The sequence below is a fragment of the Polypterus senegalus genome, chromosome 7 (genome assembly GCF_016835505.1).
Source record: "Polypterus senegalus isolate Bchr_013 chromosome 7, ASM1683550v1, whole genome shotgun sequence".
NCBI lineage: Eukaryota > Metazoa > Chordata > Cladistia > Polypteriformes > Polypteridae > Polypterus > Polypterus senegalus.
In genome coordinates, this window is record NC_053160.1 from 6,777,519 (window position 1) to 6,796,114 (window position 18,596).

At 41.3% G+C, this 18,596-nt stretch overlaps 1 protein-coding gene across 1 annotated transcript in view; it reads left to right on the forward strand.

Moving 5' to 3' along the window:
- The window catches only part of snapc3 (small nuclear RNA activating complex, polypeptide 3), a 50,747-nt gene that overhangs the window by 13,368 nt on the left and 18,783 nt on the right, over positions 1-18,596 (forward strand). Inside the window, exons 3-6 of the mRNA XM_039758200.1 lie at positions 1,255-1,339; positions 3,468-3,572; positions 10,658-10,807; positions 14,646-14,728. Coding sequence (XP_039614134.1) covers positions 1,255-1,339; positions 3,468-3,572; positions 10,658-10,807; positions 14,646-14,728 — 423 coding nt within the window. The remainder of the gene's footprint in view (positions 1-1,254; positions 1,340-3,467; positions 3,573-10,657; positions 10,808-14,645; positions 14,729-18,596) is intronic.

Sequence of the window (18,596 nt, forward strand, 5' to 3'; positions counted from 1 at the left end):
TTGAGATGGTTGTCCTTCGAACAAGTGCTCTCATTTCAGCAGAGAACTTCTGAAGGCCTGACCATGGCTCTTCTTGCCCAGTTGCTCAGTTTGGCCGGACGGCTAACTCTAGGAAGAGTCTGGGTGGCTCCAAACTTTTTCCATTTCAAAATTCTTGAGACCACTGTGCTCCTGGGAACATTCAAAGTTTTGCAAATGGTTTTATTCTCTTGTCTTGATCTGTGTCTCACCATAACTTGATTGCTTAGGTCCTGTGATGCCCAAGGGCACTTACAGCCACCCTAAACCTGACACAGACAGGCATGACACTGGTGTAGCACTCAACACAGGGTTTAGTGATCCAGTCCAGCACACAATGCTCACAGAGCCCCACACAGTCCCTTTTGCCATCAGCCATTCCTCCTCCACTCCTCTCCAACTCTGGCCAACAACTTCTGGCCCCTTTTTATTGGGCTCCAGGAAGAATTTCAGGTGCCCAACGAGCTTCTTCTCCCTGCACTTCCAAATGTGGTGGAAGTGCAGCCAAATAGAGCCCTGAAAATGTCCATGTACCCCTTGGCAGTGGCCACGGGCCTCGACATGGTTAAGCTCCGATGTTCATGACCTGTGGCCCCACTGGAAACCAAGGAGGCTGCCCTCTGTCTGTCCGGGGGAGAAACTGTCCTGCAATTACTTTCTACCCCGTGTCCGTAATCAGAGGGTACCGGCTGGGTAACGGCCCTGGCCATCCGCCACAATCCACAGAAAGTCCCTGGGAGTTCATGTTTTGTTTTTTATCCTGACATACAGTATGAACGGTGGACCTTCTATACACAGGTGCATGCGTGCCTTTCTAAACTACAGTATGTCCACAGGCTGACTCTAGTTAAGTTCTAGACACATCTCAAAGATAATAAAAGCAAACAGGAGTCCCCTGACCACAGTTTGAAATGCCACAGTCAAAGGTGGAATACTTACAGAAATGAGAGACTTCTTTTGGCTTTATAAATGTCTTTTCACTTTGTCGTTATGGACTGTTGGGTGTAGATTGATGGGCAAAAATAGTAAATGTATCCTTTTCATATTACATTTGTAACACAATAAAGTGTGCAGGGTAGTGAAGTGCTCCGAGTACTTTGTGAATCCAGTGTAGATCTATTCCTTTTCTCTTCACATGGTTTGTGACGGCAGTAGTCTTACGGGATATTTGCTAGATAAAGTAGAAGTGTCAAAGAACGACGTTCATTTTTTATCGTGTTTTGTGTCTTTTAACAGAATTCGGAAAACAAAGCAAGACGTTCGAGAGCAAACTATTTCTAAGGACTATCTGGGCAGGCATGAGAATTATGTTCATGAGCTGGTAAGTTAATTGTTATTCAGCAGAAATTATTTATATATATATATATATATATATATATATATATATATATATATATATATATATATATATATATATATATATATATATAGATATATATAGATATATATATATATATATAGATATATATAGATATATATATATAGATAGATAGATAGATAGATATACTCAGCAAAAAAAGAAACGTCCCTTTTTCACGACTGTGTATTTCAACGATAATGTTTTAAAAATCCAAATTACTTTACAGATCTTCATTGTAAAGGGTTTAAACAATGTTTTCCATGCATGTTCAATTAACCACAATCAATTAATTAACATGCACCTGTGGAATGGTCGTTAAGACCTTAACAGCTTACAGAAAGTAGGCATTTAAGGTCACAGTTCTAAAACGCAGGACACTAAAGAGACTTGTCTACCGACTGTGAAAGATGCCCAGGGTCCCTGCTCATCTGCGTGAACGTGCATTAGGCATGCTGCAGGGAGGCATGAGGACTGCTGATGTGGCTAGGGCAATAAATTGCCATGTCCGCACTGTGAGACGCCTAAGACAGCTACAGGGAGACAGGAAGGACAGCTGATCATCCTCGCAGTGGAAGAGCCTGGATCTCAATCCCATTGAGCACGTCTGGGACCTGTTGGATCGCAGGGGGAGGGCTAGGGCTATTCCCCCCTAGAAATGTCCAGGAACTTGCAGGTGCCTTGGTGGAAGAGTGGGGTAACATCTCACAGCAAGAACTGACAAATCTGGTCCAGTCCATGAGGAGGACATGCACTGCAGTACTTCAAGCAGCTGGTGGCCACACCACATACTGACTGGTACTTTTGAATTTGAGCCTCCCTTCATTCAGGGACACATTGTGAAACATTTTTAGTTTATGTCTTATGGTGTTGACTCTTTTAGTGTTCATACAAATATTTACACATTAAGTTTACTGAAAGTAAAACAGATGAAAGTCAGAGGACGTTTCTTTTTGCTTATATATATATATATATATATATATATATATATATATATATATATATATATATATATATACTTTTAAAACCATGCTTATATTAAGTTAAAAAGTGTACTAAAAAGTAAGTCTCTCATACATCACTCGTAAAATAAAAGGTGGGTACTTTTGCTAAGATTTTAAGAAGTGTTTTTTTGAATGTTGATTGATGGAAAGTATCCACGCTTTTATTTTATGAGTGATCTGTGACAGACTTACTTTTTACTACACATTTGAACTTAATGTAAGCGTGGTTTTAAAAGTATTTTATTTATATATATATATATATATATATATATATATATATATATATATATATAATTTTCAACTTTTTGTCTTGGGTTTGTTTTAGCATAATTTTGTAATCAATATTTTAACACTTCCTTTAATATTTCTATCCATTACTAGCACCATCTATTGGTGAAATCTTGAACTATTATTCATGTGAAAATTGAACTTCTTAATTAACATGGATTAATTTAACAATTTGTGAAACTGATTATTAATTCATGCATTGTCATCGTAAGTGAGTAAGTGTTCAAAATTTCAAGTCATTTTGACAATAGGAAGTGGGTTAAATATCGATTACAAGATTTGTACCAGACAACAAACAGGTGAAGTTAAAAGAAGCATGGTAAAAGGGTAATCTATAGGCTGGCACAGTGGTGCAGTTGGTTTGCACTGATGTTTCACAGATCTAACATCTTGGGCTTCGATGCTATGCCAGTTGGCATCTTCTCTACCTCAGATTTTCTCCCACATCCCCAAAGACAGGAGTGTCAGGTTAATTTGTATAACTCTAAATGTTAACACTGCGAGTGTGTCGAGTTTGGTATGTTGCTGTACAGCCATTTTAGTTCTAGACTGTCCTCAAGAAACTGTGACACATAGACAGACACATACCCATCATTGAGATATCGATGTTTTCAGTATCAGGATTCTAAAACATTGAGATCCATCAAAAACCGGAGATTGAAATTTTTGATGAATCTAAAGCTTTCTCTCGTCCCCCATAGGTCATAGGTTATGGTGGGTTGAGGGAGGGTGTAGGAAGTTTGTCAATATGAGTTTAAACCTCCTTACAGTTTTCATTTTGTGTGCTTCCCCAAATGTAGGAATCTCATGCATTGGGAAAGAAGTCTACAAACCCAGAGGACAACATTGAAGAAGGTGAACTTGTCCTTACTGTAAACATTCTTTATCCAGCAATATTTCAAGTGGTAAGATGAGGTTCCTGACAGTAATCTGTTTAACATAATCTAGCAATCACTGAAAATTGTCTCTCTATTATATAAAAATGATCCTGGGATGAGACGTGACTTTTGTCAGAGAGATACTTTCAAGTCCCACGAGACAAGACTTTATGCCAAGAGATTTATCCACATAAAAGACAAAGAGTAGATGACAAAGTAGAACTTCATAAAGAATTCAAAAACATTGGCACGGTACACATGTAGAGCAGGTTAGAGATAATGGAAGTACTAAAATTCAAAAGTCTCAAAAAAATGATAGTACCCTGTTAATATCGCATTAGCGCAAACAAATGGAAATTATTACTCGGTGAAATAACGGAACAGCGAAAAGAGATTGAATATATTGTTCGGATTTTAACTTTTAAGTCGGAGACTTGTAGATCGTCTAATTCATGTTGCCATCAGGAAAAAATAGTGTTTCTTCCCAATGAAGAGGCGTATCTGCGAGGATTAAAAGATTGGTTGTTTTGTGAAAGTGAAATCCCGCAAGAGAAATTTTCAAGCCCTGCGAGACAAGACTTTATGCAAAGAGATTTGGAAAAGTCCTGCCCACATCTAAAACATTTACAACCATGCCCACAGTTCAGTCATTTCTCATTTGTGTGAATGCTATTGTCAGACACAGTTCGTGTAGAGCGAAAGAAATGAGATTCACTCAAGGGCAGTTATATGTTGCGTTGTCATGATGTAATTCCAAACACAAAATTAAATTTCAATGCGATACTGACGAAAAGGTAAAAGCAAAAAGAGATTGAATATATGGACATAGCTGATATTACAGAAGTATGTAGATATTGTTCGGCTTTAAAGTTTAAGTCGTAGACTTGTAGATCGTCTAATTATTGTTGTCATCAGGGAAAAGTAGTGTTTCTTCTCACTGAAGAGGCGTTATCTGCGAGAATTAAAAGATTTGTTGTTTGGTGAAAGTGAAATCCACAAACACTACAGGCAAAATGTCTGAGTCTACAATAATCTTTTTGCGTTCGCATCATCCAATGCTCAAAACATAGATTTACACAATAATGGACCATACGCTATGAGAATCTGTGGTCCTGCAACAATTCAAGCTACGACAAGTTTAATTTTGAAGAAACCACAATTCGGTCAGGTGTATATTTATGATCACGGAGAAGCGATGCAACATAGAATCGAAAGAGTATGTAACAATTCCCATGACAATAACAATCTCTTTAAATTGTACATCCGGTTAACCAAACCTGGGGATGGGCGAGCAGGGGGCAGAGCCCCCTAGTAATTATAATAATTAATAATTCTTTACATTTATATAGCGCTTTACATAGTGAGTGGGGAGCCACCTCAACCACCACTAATGTGCAGCATCCACCTGGATGATGTGACGACAGCCATTTTTGTGCCAGAACGCTCACTACACTTTAGCTGTTAAGGTGGTGAAGGGGGTGAGAGATAGTTAGCCAATCAGAGATGAGGGTGGTTAGAAATTAGAATTAGAAATGATCAGAGTCCTTCAAAAACTGTCATGTTCACTTAACTCAAGGGTGGCTTCTGTCTAGCCGCTCAAACATAAACATCTGATTGACGGAGTCCTGCTGAGATGGTTGTCCTTTGAACAGGCTCTCTCATCTCAGCAGAGAACGTCTGAAGCTCTGACCATTGCCTTCTTTGTTACCCCCCTGACCAAGGCCCTTCTTGCGCCTTACACAGTGAGTGGGGAGCCACTTCAGCTACCACTAATGTGCAGTATCCATCTGGATGATGCGATGGCAGCCATTTTTGCGCCAATTGTAGTTAGCCAATTAATGAGTCAGAATGAAATGGGCCAACATTGCCCACCCCTGACATGATGGATCACTTGTGTCCCATTTTGTGTGTTGTATTTGACCCATTTTTTTGACATTGCACACCTAGCACCCCTCTCTGAATTACCTTTCCTAAGATTTCTTCCATATTTTTTTCCCTACAGTTTTTTCGTAACCTTAACCCTGACACCTAACGTTTAGGGCTGGGGTCTGTCATAAACAGGACATGTGAAAGCCCATTAGAGGCATTCCTTGTGTATTTTTGGGCTGTACAAGAAATAAATTGTTCTAGCTGTTTAACGGGGCATCTATTTGATGCTGTTTTGGGGAGCCAGTTTTTTTTTCCCTCATGTACTTCTTCTTTCGGCTGCTCCCATTAGGGGTTGCCACGGCGGATCATCTTCTTCCATATCTTTCTGTCCTCTGCATCTTGTTCTGTCACACCCATCACCTGCATGTCCTCTCTCACCACATCCATAAACCTTCTCTTAGGCCTTCCTCTTCTCCCCTCGCCTGTCAGCTCTATCCTTAGTACCCTACTCCCAGTATACCCAGCATCTCTCCTCTGCACATGTCCAAACCAACGCAATCTCGCCTCTTTGACTTTGTCTCCCAATCGTCTAACTTGAGCTGACCCTCTAATGTCCTCATTTCTAATCCTGTCCATCCTCGTCACACCCAATGCAAATCTTAGCATCTTTAACTCTGCCACCTCCAGCTCTGTCTCCTGCTTTCTGGTCAGTACCACCGTCTCCAGCCCATATAACATAGCTGGTCTCACTACCGTCCTAAGCTTCTCTTTAACTCTTACTGATACCCGTCTGTCACAAATCACTCCTGACACTCTTCTCCACCCACTCCACCCTGCCTGCACTCTCTTTTTCACTTCTCTTCCACAATCCCCATTACTCTATACTGTTGATCCCAAGTATTTAAACTCATCAATCTTCACCAACTCTACTCCCTGCATCCTCACCATTCCACTGACCTCCCTCTCATTCACACACATGTATTCTGTTTTGTTCCAACTGACCTTCATTCCTCTCCTCTCTAGAACAGATCTCCACCTCTCCAGGGTCTCCTCAATCTGCTCCCTACTATCTCTACAGATCACAATGTCGTCAGCAAACATCATAGTCCACGGGGACTCCTGTCTAATCTCGTCTGCCAACCTGTTCATCACCATTGCAAATTAGAGAGAGGCTCAGAGCCGATCCTTGATGTAATCCCACCTCCACCTTGAATATATCTGTCACTCCTACCACAGACCTCATGACGGTCACACTTCCCTCATGCATATCCTGTACAACTCTTACGTACTTCTCTGCCACTCCCAACTTCCTCGTACAATACCACAGCTCCTCTCGGTCACCCTGTCTTATGCTTTCTCCAGGTCCATAAAGACGCAATGCAACTCTTTCTGGCCTTCTCACTACTTCTCCATCAACACCCTCAGAGCAAACATTGCATCTGTGGTGCTCTTTCTTGGCATGAAACCATCCTGCTGCTCACTAATCATCACTTCACTTCTTAACCGAGCTTCCACTACTCTTTCCCATAATTTCATGCTGTGGCTCATTAATTTTATTCCTCTGTAGTTAATACAGTGCTGCACATCCCCTTTATTCTTAAATATTGGCACCAGTCCACTTCTTCTCCACTCCTCAGCCATCCTCTCACTTCCCAAGATTCCATTAAACAATCTGGTTAAAAACTCCACTGCCATCTCTCCTAAACACCTCCAAGCTTCCATAGGTATGTCATCTGGACCAGCGGCCTTTCCATTTTTCATTCTTTCATAGCTGAAGATGTACAGTTGTGGCCAGAAGTTTTGGTTTTCACAAAGTGTGCTGCGTCAGTGTTTTTAGATCTTTGTCAGATGTTTCTATGGTATACTGAAGTAGAATTACAAGGATTTCATGAGTTTCAAAGACTTTTATTGACAATGACATGAAGTTTATGCAAAGAGTCCATATTTGGCCCTTCTTTCTTTTTCGCCCTGGCACGCTGTCAATCCACTTCTGGGCCAAATCCTGACTGACGGCAGCTGCCCATTCTGGCAGAATCGATGCTTGGAGTTTGTCAGAATTGGTGGGTTTTTGTTTGTCCACCTGCCTCTTGAGGACTGACCACAAGTTCTCAATGGGATTAAGGTCTGGGAAGTTTCCTGGCCATGGACCCAAAATTTCGATGTTTTGTTCCCTGAGCCACTTATTTCTCACTTTTGGCCTTATGGCCCGGTGCTCCATCAGGCATTGTTGGTCACCAAACTGTTCTTGGATGGTTGGGAGAAGTTGCTCTTGAACTTGTGTCATTCTCAAAACTTTTGGCCGCGACTAAACCTTTTGAGATACTTGTTAACTATTAAAGTAAAAGTTGATCATTTTAAACTTTGCAGGAAGAGTGGAGGTGACCATTTTTAAAGTGACGTGGTTTTAATAAAGTGGCTGAGCGCACTGCATGGGCTAGTGAAGAATGCCTCTGCCAAAGCAGTCACACATTTTCTGCTGAATAAATCTTTACATAGCTATCTGCGTCATTTGCTTGTCCATGTTAATTGTAGTTTTAATGCTGGTGTGACCTTTGCTGAAAAGCTGACCAAATCGATGTTGCTCAGCACACGGTTGTGAATGAATGCGATTGTGGAGTAGCATAACGTGATCAGAAGCGTTAAAGAGGAAAAATGTGTAAATGTTCTTGTAAGTCATTCGTTGATGACAAGGGGTCATAAATTTAAAAATTTACCATTTGAAATATTTGACTGATTGTTTTGGAATATACATAATGTAAGAAATATTACATTAGATAAAACTTTATTAATCCCATGAAGAAATTCGGATGCATACAGCAGCAGAAACATTAAAAAAACAAGAATACTGACTCAGGGGATAGTAATACAGTCAATCGATAAATAAAAATAAACTTAATGAGTATATTGGGTGGAGGTGGGCAGAAAAGACCCCCAGAGGAGCTTCAATTCTTACAATTTCTATTGATTGTATTAAGCAAACTTCTTTGTAACTATAATATGAGTGAAAAAAATGGATTATAAGCACCCAATATAAGTTTTTGGAAAATTGCAAAAAAATGTGTGCCATTTATTAAAAACACACAGAGAAGAACAACTAAACTTACAGCTGCGGGGTTACGAGCAATGAAAACAAATGGAGTTGAATTGAATCATATTCTTGACTAGCTGGCCCCCGCGGCTCTGCCCGTGTAGTAGTGAAACAGGACAAACTTTTAAAAATGTATTTAAAAAATTTAATAATTTGTATTTTGAAGAATTTATGTTGATAGCTTTCATATCCGAGGGCCTCATGAAGTACAATTTTTTTGATTTTGCCATCAGAGGTGAGAATGTAGCTGTGATCTCTTTGCCAAAAATGTAAAAAGTTGGCAAGGTATCTCTGGCCAAGCGGAAGGTGGGTACACTCCAATGTCAGACGTTGGCACTATATCTGATCGTGTTCAGTTCTGACGGGAGAGCGTCCCCCGCATGGGGAGAAAAGCACATGGCCGTGATATCTCTGGCAATCAGCAGCTACTCTCCAAAAACACACGTGGCTCTGATCTCTCTCAAAAACGTCAAATGTTACTTTTTAACGTTCTCTAGATGATAATGTCTGCTCAACAAACGTGTATCGCTAGGTAAGCAGGGACAAGGTGCGCTCCCAACATGTGGCGAGAGGCACAGCGACTCGAACAGGGGCTGGCGTGTGAGTGAGGAGGGTCCCGCCCGGCTCCCTACTCATGAGGTCCCGCTTCCCCCACCCCTCGGCTTGCAGCCTCTCTCTTGGATTCACAAAAATAAATCGGTGCCGCAACCAAACTTGATACTTCGCTCAATAAGAGAAGTTGCAGAATCAACTGGAATGTTTAGGCAAATTATAGAAAAAAAACAAACTAAATCCGTTAAGTGGTTCTCTCATGAAAGTGAACAGACAGACGACGGATTATAATTATGTAACTAGCTGTGTAAGCCCGTGTTGTAAAAAGCCTGGGAGCGTAGAAACTATTGAAATAGAAAAAAAAAACTGAAATATAGAGATGTCAGGTAATTGAAAGGAACTCCTCTGGGCATCTCTCTCCTAGGAGGCTTCGTTGTGCAGAAGTGCTCGCCTCGCTTGTGTATTAGCAGCGGGAGGAAAAGTAAAAGGGATACCGTTTTGCCAAAGCTAGCAGCCAAGCGACTTTGTCTTTCTTCTGAGGTTTCATTTTGCTGACATGCTCTCACCTCGGGTATTATTAGCGGCTAAACGAGTTTTCTGTTAGGCCCTTACCGTCTCTCCACCTCTCACTTCCAAGCCAGACAGTCACACACACACACTATATAAGATTGACATTAAGCAGAAATCTAACAGAAGTGCTATAATATGAATGGGGTAACTAAGGAGGACACCAACAACCCCTAGCAAATATTCATTTCTGGGGTACAGGAAGCACAACTGGGGATTGGTATGTAGCAGATATCCCTCAAATGTTTATTACTGCACAGAGCTTTGGGTAACTAGAATATGTTGCTTAGCTGTGTAGTTTATAGTAGCACCTTAGGGAGTTCCCAGTCTCAACATGATTGCCTTTTCTTTTCAAAATTGTTTAAAATAATCAATCTTTTACTTCGATAGATACTTTATTAATCCCAAGGGGAAATTCCCATACTCCAGCAGCAGCATATTGATAAAGAACAATATTAAATTAAAGAGTGATAACAATGCAGGTATAACAGACAATAACTTTGTATAATATTAACGTTTACCCCCCGTGTGGAATTGAAGAGTCGCATAGTGTGGGGTCTCCTCAGTCTGTCAGTGGAGCAGGATGGTGACAGCAGTCTGTCGCTGAAGCTGCTCCTCTGTCTGGAGATGATCCTGTTCAGTGGATTCTCCATGATTGACAGGAGTCTGCTCATCGCCCGTCGCTCTGCCACGGATGTCAAACTGTCCAGCTCCGTGCCTACAATAAAGCCTGCCTTCCTCACCAGTTTGTCCAGGCGTGAGGCATCCCTCTTCTTTATGCTGCCTCCCCAGCACACCACCACGTAGAAGAGGGCGCTCGCCACAACCATCTGATAGAACATCTGCAGCATCTTATTGTAGATATTGAAGGACGCCAGCCATCTAAGGAAGTATAGCCGGCTCTGTCCTCTCTTGCACAGAGCATCAGTATTGGCAGTCCAATCCAATTTATCCCAGGTATTTATAGGTCTGCACCCTCTGTTTTGTTTTCTAGGTAAGGGCCAGCAGATAACTTCTTTGTTTTTGTTTTTTCCAGAGGAAAAGGGTAAAGCCACATCAGACAATGATGATACTGGGCAGTCAAAAGCTTACCCAACTTCGAGATGCAATTTGCTGCCAGAGTGACTATCAGATTAGTGGCGAATTCAGCAATACTCCTGACCTCGCGCCTGAGCACATCAGTAAGGTATGTATGTCTCTCACTTTAGGTAAACAGTGCTGAGGGTGAATGTTGTTAGTATTTGTGGCCTTGACACGGATGGTCTTGAGTAGTCCTCAAATCAAGAAAATGGGGCCAGAGTTTGACAGTTAGGAATAGGGGTGCAGACAAACCATGAAAAAAAAATGCGTTTTCTCCCCGAGATGAATATCGTATGTATATCGTTTATAATATGAACTTTCATCATGAAGTAAATCTCTGCAACCAGATTGAAAATGAGCTATTTAATAATTGTAATTTGTGAGCCTAATGCAGCCGATGTCGGGATGGTTCTTTCAGGCAGGCGATCTTGGTTGAGTAACACTCTGAGGTCTGAATGTTTTTTCCAAAAAATCAGATTACTGAAAAGCACACAAAGCAACAGTTTCACACATAAACAAACATGAAAGGCTGTCGCTGTGTGCTGTGGCTGCTTTTGCTGCGTATTTGCGGTTTCTGCCGGCTACGCACGGGCACCTCAATGGTCAGCAGGAATGCACGGCGAGCCAGCTACCTGGCTATCTTCATGTGGCGGGTAACAGTTGCACTGCAACTCAATCTGGTTTACACCTGTTGTCATTATTGTAAGTGGCGGTCCTCCCAGTCGAACACTGCCATAAGCGCATTAGCTACACAAACGTGTTCAGCACCACGATCAGCCAGGGACCGTTCAGCTGATACCAGTATCTCGTTTTCAATCTTCATCTCTAGATCACTTGCATCAAAATCAGAGTCTGACAAGTTCGATTCAGTAATAATACACAAAACATCATCCATTCGCCTTGATCTCTCGCTGGATGTCAATGCCATTTTAGAGGTCGTTTGCTCTTCGCTACCCAAGGGAATCGAAGTCAAATCAGCAAAGCTAACTCTCATTTTAGCAATGAGAGTCCGACTAAAACGGAAAGGTTAGTTTTGTTGCCGTTCACAGCTGATTACCGTCCTCTATCCCTGAATTTTGATTAAAGATTTTTTTTTCCTCCTCGGCATGGAGTGCTAAAGTTTGATTGTCATTGTTTTTTCGATGTCTGCCATTTCTATAGGAGGGTGACAATGAGTTAAATTCCAATGGATGTTTTTCAAATGTTGACATGCAATAAGCCAAAGGTATCACTGAAAACCACCAAAAACAAACACTGCAAAAAAAAAAAAAAAACAGTATGAGGAAAGTTCGAAGAAAGAGAAAAATTTACAATGTTTCTTTTCAGGGATCATTGTGCACAACTGAGCTGCGAGCACAGAACTAACTGCTCTGCGGATGATTCATTCAGGCATTTCATGGTGTGGACACTTTATTGTAATAAAAGTATCTGCTGAATGCTTTTCATAGTAACAAGATTTTTATAGACTGTATCTTATGGGGAAACTGTCAGGACCGAAAAAATACTTCGTTGTAATGAAAGTTTCGTTTTGTTACTTAAGACATATAGCAAGAGTTCACGCTTTTGTTTTCAGTCAGATAGATTACTGTAAAGCATTCCTCTCAGGACCACCCAAAAAACGAGTGCAGTGTTTCGCACCATCAAGACGATGGTGATTTATTTATTTTTACAGAGAAGACCCCAGGGATGCTCCCAGCCTTGACCTGACCCGCACACACTCACCAACAGAGACAAAATAATGCACACTGGAATCAAACCACAATTAAAGAATAAAATGAAATGAAATAATATACTGTAAATGAAATACCACCCCTGTACCCCTACGGTGATATTACATTAAACCACAAACACAAACAACCCCCCGCAGCAAAGTCCTTGGAACACAGCACCGGATGTATCGAAATGATGAAGATAGTAAGTCCAGAGATCTGTATGTTGAAAGAGAATGAAAAAACAGTCCTACCGGTAGTCCCTGAAATGTTGAAGATGGGTGGATGGTTCAGGAGTGCTCCTTTTCTTGCGGGAAGGCCATGAATCCACTATCAGTCCTCAGTACACAGTTAGACAGAAGACAATCCAGACCCCAGTAACGAAATAACCCAGGACACCACGACTAAGTACGGTTAACCCAACAGAAGGAATACAGACAGGTACACGGAACACATTACAAAAAAAAAACACTCCCCTTATCCTTGGATACCGGCCTTCCTTTTAAGAGCCACTCTGACCACTTTGACCCCAACAGCCCCTCCACCCCAGACAGAAGACTAATCAGAGCCTCTGCAGGGACTGCTGGGAGATGCAGTTTTAACTTATAGTAGCACTGCTACAGCAGAATACAGCTGCCAGAATCTTAACTAGGAAAACAAACATCACACCAGTCTTAGCATCGTTACACTGGTTACCGGTGCACTTTAGAATTGACATTAAAATTCTGATCATGGTTCACAAAGCCTTCAATGATCTCACTCCATCCTTATATCTCCGAATGCCTGTCAACTTACACTCCAAATCGTAACCTTAGATCTTCAAATGAGGGTCTGCTTAGAATTCCAAAAGCTAAACCTTAAAGTGGTGAGGTGGGCGGACTTCTGCTGTTATGCACCTCAAATCTGGAATAGCTGACCAATAGAAATTTGCCAGGGTAATACGGTGGAGCACTTTTAAAAAAAAAAAAAAAAAAATTTTGAAAACTCATTACTTATTGATCTAACAAGAATGTAGTAAGTACAATTATAAAAGATTGAGACTAGGAAAATTCAAAAAAGAAAAAATCTGACTGAATATACAAGTTTAACATGTCTTTAAAATGTAACGAAATAAGTAAAACACTGAAGAGATGTACAAACACACAGTGAATAATGCCTGATTTGTCGGAGCTTTTAAAACAGAAGAAGAAACTCGTTATTTTAACATGCCTTTCTCATAGCTTCATTTTAGTGTAAACCCTAATATTCTGTATATACAATTATCATTTTTTTCCATGGCTCCACAATCCATACTAACCTCTACTTTCTCTGCAGTTCCTTTTTCCGGTTTTCTGTGCCACCACCACGTGATCAGGGCACCATGCAGTCACTGCATTGATAGATTGAAGGCCAGAGGTTCAAATGGCCATCACCATCTAATTCAGTGGTTCTCAAACTGTGGGGCGTGCCCCCAATGGGAGCGCGAAGATGTGAAAAAAAAACAAGAATCAAAAATATGAAAATTCATCTATTGAAACCAAAACAAATTAACTTAAACTACATTCTGACACTAGAAAAATTAATATAGAGTTAGATAAATGTCGATAAAAGTTAAGTAGGTATAGTAAAATATGCATCGACAATTAATTAAAAAAGAACAAATTGGTATTAGTGGGGCTCCTTTCAAAAAAACGTTGGGGGGGGGGCGCAATTAAAACTGTTATGAAAACTCGGGTCGCAAATACTTAAAGGTTGAGAAACGCTGATGTAATTCGTCCATGCGAAGCCTGAAAACCATGAGGACTGATTGAGATCATTTATATTAGGGAGATTGCCCAGTGGGGTCTGGTCAGGTGGTCTTGTCGCCTCAGAACCCCTGCAGATTTTGTTTTTTTTTTTTTTCTCCAGCCCTCTGGTGGTTTTTGTTTTTTTTCCTGGCCATTGGACCTTACTTTATTCTTTGTTATTTAGTTAGTATTGCCTAATGTTATTTTTATATTTTTCTTTTATCTTTCTTCATCTTGTAAAGCACTTTTTGCAACAACATTTGTATGAAAATGTGCTATAGAAATAAATGTCGATGTTGTTGAAGTGATCACTCCATGCAACTCTACAGATACAGAGGTCTTCATTGTAGAAAGGAGGTACAAAAAATGAAGGTAGCTTGTTGTCTGACCATTGATGACTGGATAATTTTGACATCTTATAAATGATTTGTAACATTGACTTTAATCTTTGTGTGCTTTCATTTGCCAGGACCATTTCAAATCGGCTTTCTTTTACTTTGACGGAGTCTTCTACAACGATATGAGGTTTCCGGAGTGTAGGGATCTCAGCAAGTAAGTACAACTAAGGTGATTTTTTTGGTTTTATAGCATGAGACTCTCAGACCTGAGCCTGTGCGTTAATAACATTATTACTGCACATTTGCCCAAGGTGACTTGCAAGTTGAGGACATAACAGTTCCAGCCAGGGTGTTCTGCCTCTTAGAACGAGACGAGAACAGGCCATTCAGCCCAACAAGCTCATTTATCTTATTCACCTAATTTTCCCAAAATAACATCAAGTTGAGATTTGGAGGTCCCTAATGTCCCACTCTCCAGTCTTGGTCACTTATTCCAAGTGTCTTTGGGTCGAAGAGTAAAATTTGCTGTTGGGCTGACGCCAACCCTCGTGGGCTTTATCAGAGACCCCTGCACAGTGAGCACACGTGTTACAGTTCGTTGCACCGTTGCAGAATCTGGCCTTGTAGGCCCTTACTTTTTTGAGAAGGTGGGAGCAACGGTCAGCATCACTTCAGAACGTTACATTGAAATGCTAGAGAACTGGAAGAAATGGATGTGGTGGGTGCCTGGTTTCAACGGGATGGAGCAACAGCTTATACGGTGCGGAGATCCATACAAGAGATGTTTCCAGGGAAGCTGATCTTTCCTGCATGGCGATGTCGTGTGGACTTCACGTTCGTCTGATCTCGCTCCGTGCGATTTCTTCTAGTGGGATTTTCTCAAGTTGAAGGTATACACACACACCGACCTCAAAACCTTGAAGTCCCCAAGAACGCTATTCACCGCAAAATCGCCGCTGTTTCCCCTTGAAATGGCTAAAAGAGTCATGCGAGCGTTCATAAATCATCTCAAAGAGTGTATCACTAATGATGGCCACCACCTTGAAGACATCATTTTTAAAACACAATGGAAAAAAAAAATCTTTTCCTTTTTTTCGTGTGTTGCAATGAAATTGATTTAATCTTTTAGTGTTTTTGGAGAATAAACATTTGAAATGTGGTTCACCCTGTAGAAAAAAAACGGTACTTCACTATGTTTCATCATGGCTTGCTAGCACCTAGTTTACCTTTTCTTATCATGCATGCGAGCAATATGATGGCAAAAAAAAAAAAATGTAAAGTCGCTGACAAGTTGCATTAGCCTGGGGATCAGTGAGCCATATTATGAGCCGCCTGTTCATAATGCAGATGACCAGCCTCAGAGTAACAACAGTATGTGGTCATTTTAAGGCCAGTGAACAACCTGAAAGAGCAAGAAACTACAGGCACTCTGAGCCGGTGGGCACCACAGTGCCATAGATATACGTGCTCTCTCCACATTCAGACTTACTTTGTGGCTCTCTGATTTGTGCCATTCCTCCCGTCTCAATGGTACAAATTTAACTGAGCACATAACAGTCATTATTACGAAAGAAAACAAATAATTTTTTGTTCATATCATTGGCTCATCACTAATATATGGTTAGAAACAGCCTGAGACCAGGTGACCTGAACCCCCCCCCAGTTTCACAGTCTTGTTACATAAAGCTACAAACGAAACATACTGACTCATCAAGAAAGGGAAAAGTCACCTTACCTCGCTGAGTTGGTGATTAACATATTAACAGCGACTTCTCAGAATGAACATCTGTGTATGGGTTAAGTTGGCCAATAATCCCCTGTCACTCCATTAGCTACTCTGTACCCTAAATCCCTACTTGGGAGGCAAAAAAAATGAGGGCCATGATGCATATGTGGTAAAGCGGGTCCGTGTCTCAGAAAGAAAGGCCAGTTTTGAAATAATCCATTTGGCCGTGTCAGTCTCCGTGGGCGCGATCGTTTGTAGAGTAATTGGGGCGAGTCACACCTGCACGTGAGGGTGCGATCGTTCTCAATTGCTTAATCCGCTTCCTGTGGTGCGTGACTGAGCCGGAGCTGCATAAGAACGGGCCAGCACAGGGAGAGAGAAATGAGAAAAGGCTTGGAGACTGAGAGTGCGGCATTGGAGCAGTAAAAGAGAGTGGACGAGCCAGCTTAAAGAGAGAGGTCAGGGGTCCTGTGTCGAGCGAAGCTAGGGACGGATTATGCCCATTGACTATAGAGAAGTGGGTCCGATCGTGGAGGAGTCCGCCCTAGGGATCCGTGGGACAACTGCATGTGCAAGAAGGATGCTGGGAGGACAACCAAACCCCCAAGCAGTCTGGCAGACGCCAGCTGAGGCAGCCAAGATGGGGGTCGGTAGTGTGAGGACTGCGGCGGCTGATGTCTCTCCAGCTGAGCGAGCCTTGGGGGGAGCAGGAGGGGCACCAGGAAGGAGCTGGGGTTGGCTGGTGTGGCCCCAATGTCTGCTGCAGGATTTTAGTCTCATTTTAGCCTTGTTTTAAACCTTTGGGAATTTTACGTTTTTATGGACTATTTATTTATGGACATTTATGATGCACTGCAGTTTAGTTGGACACTGATTTGTTTGGTTTTTGTTTGTAATAAAAACACCATCATTCACTTTTGGCACCAACCCCTTGTTCTGAGTGTGAATTGTTCCCATTGCTAAGCTCATCCGGTTACATTACCGACAGTGTCGGGTTCAAGTGGCTCCCAGAAGAGTGGTGGGAGCATGTAGCACAGGGGTGTCGAACTCAGGTCCTGGAGGGCCGCAGTGGGTGCAGGTTTTCATTCTAACCATCTCCTTAGTTAGTGATCAGTTTTTGCTGCTAATTAACTTCTTTTGCCTTTGTTTTAATTGACATGACTCAGGCCCCTTAGTTGTTTGTTTTTCCTTAATTAGCAGCCAAACAATAAGGAGACACAAAACAAGCCTCCACATGACCAGCTAACCCGTGCCCATCACACAACAGCTGAAAATAAAGAAAGGTGAAAGTCTCAGTAAAACGGAAAATCAACAGTTTTGGAAATGTATGCTGTGGCAGAGCCCTGGAATTAAATAAAGAGTTTAATTAACAGCAAGAATCAGCTTCTCATTAAGAGACTGGTTGGAGTTTGAATCCCCAGTTTAATTGGTCATCTGTTGGCTCATTTCATGTCTTATACTTGTTTGGCTGTCATTTAATGAAGAAAAGAATCAATTCAGGGGACTGAAGCCTTAAACACAGGGCTAAAGAAAAGAAGTTAATTAGCAGTGAAAACTGGTCATTTACTATGAAAAGGGTAAGAATGAAAACCTGTTGCCACTGCGGCACTCCAGGGGCCTCATGTATAACGCCGTGCGTAGAACTCGCACTATAACATGGCGTAAGCACCAAAGCCGAAATGTGCTTACGCACAGAAAAATCCAGATGCAGGAATCTGTGCGTACACCAACTTCCACGTTCTTCCGCTACATGAATCCTGATCAGTGTGAAAACTAACGCTCGTGCACGCGCTTTATGCAACGCCCCAACTCCTCCCAGAATTATGCCTGTTTGAATATGCAAATCAATATAAATCGCCCTTAAGCGCAGCCTTCTGTCAAAAGACAATGGGAAAAGCACGGAGGAAAATATAAGAATTTCAGTGAATACCAAGTGGAGGCAAAGGAAAAACATACTATTTGTTCAAATAAACCGTGGTATAATCAACAAAAGGAAGTTGATCGAGTGACATAGCGTGTTGGGGAAACTTGAAAGCTCACATTCACAAATCGCACAGTGCCGGAAATAAAAAAGAAGTCACATATCAAAGTCACCGTGAAAAGTCAAGTTGTAGCCCACCGTCTGAGTGTCATATGAAAGATTATTAGGGTACAGAGAAAAAAAAAAAAGGCACACAGTGGGGGAAAAGCACGAAATGTCAACTTCAATCTCGACATTTCCACTTTAATCACGTAGTTTATTTTGTTATTAAAGTAGAACATCATAAACTTCATCTTAAAATCATTTAATTCATCAGTTTCTCAAATCTCATTGTAATTAAAGTAGCACGTTAAACGCTTTGTTTTGTATTTGATC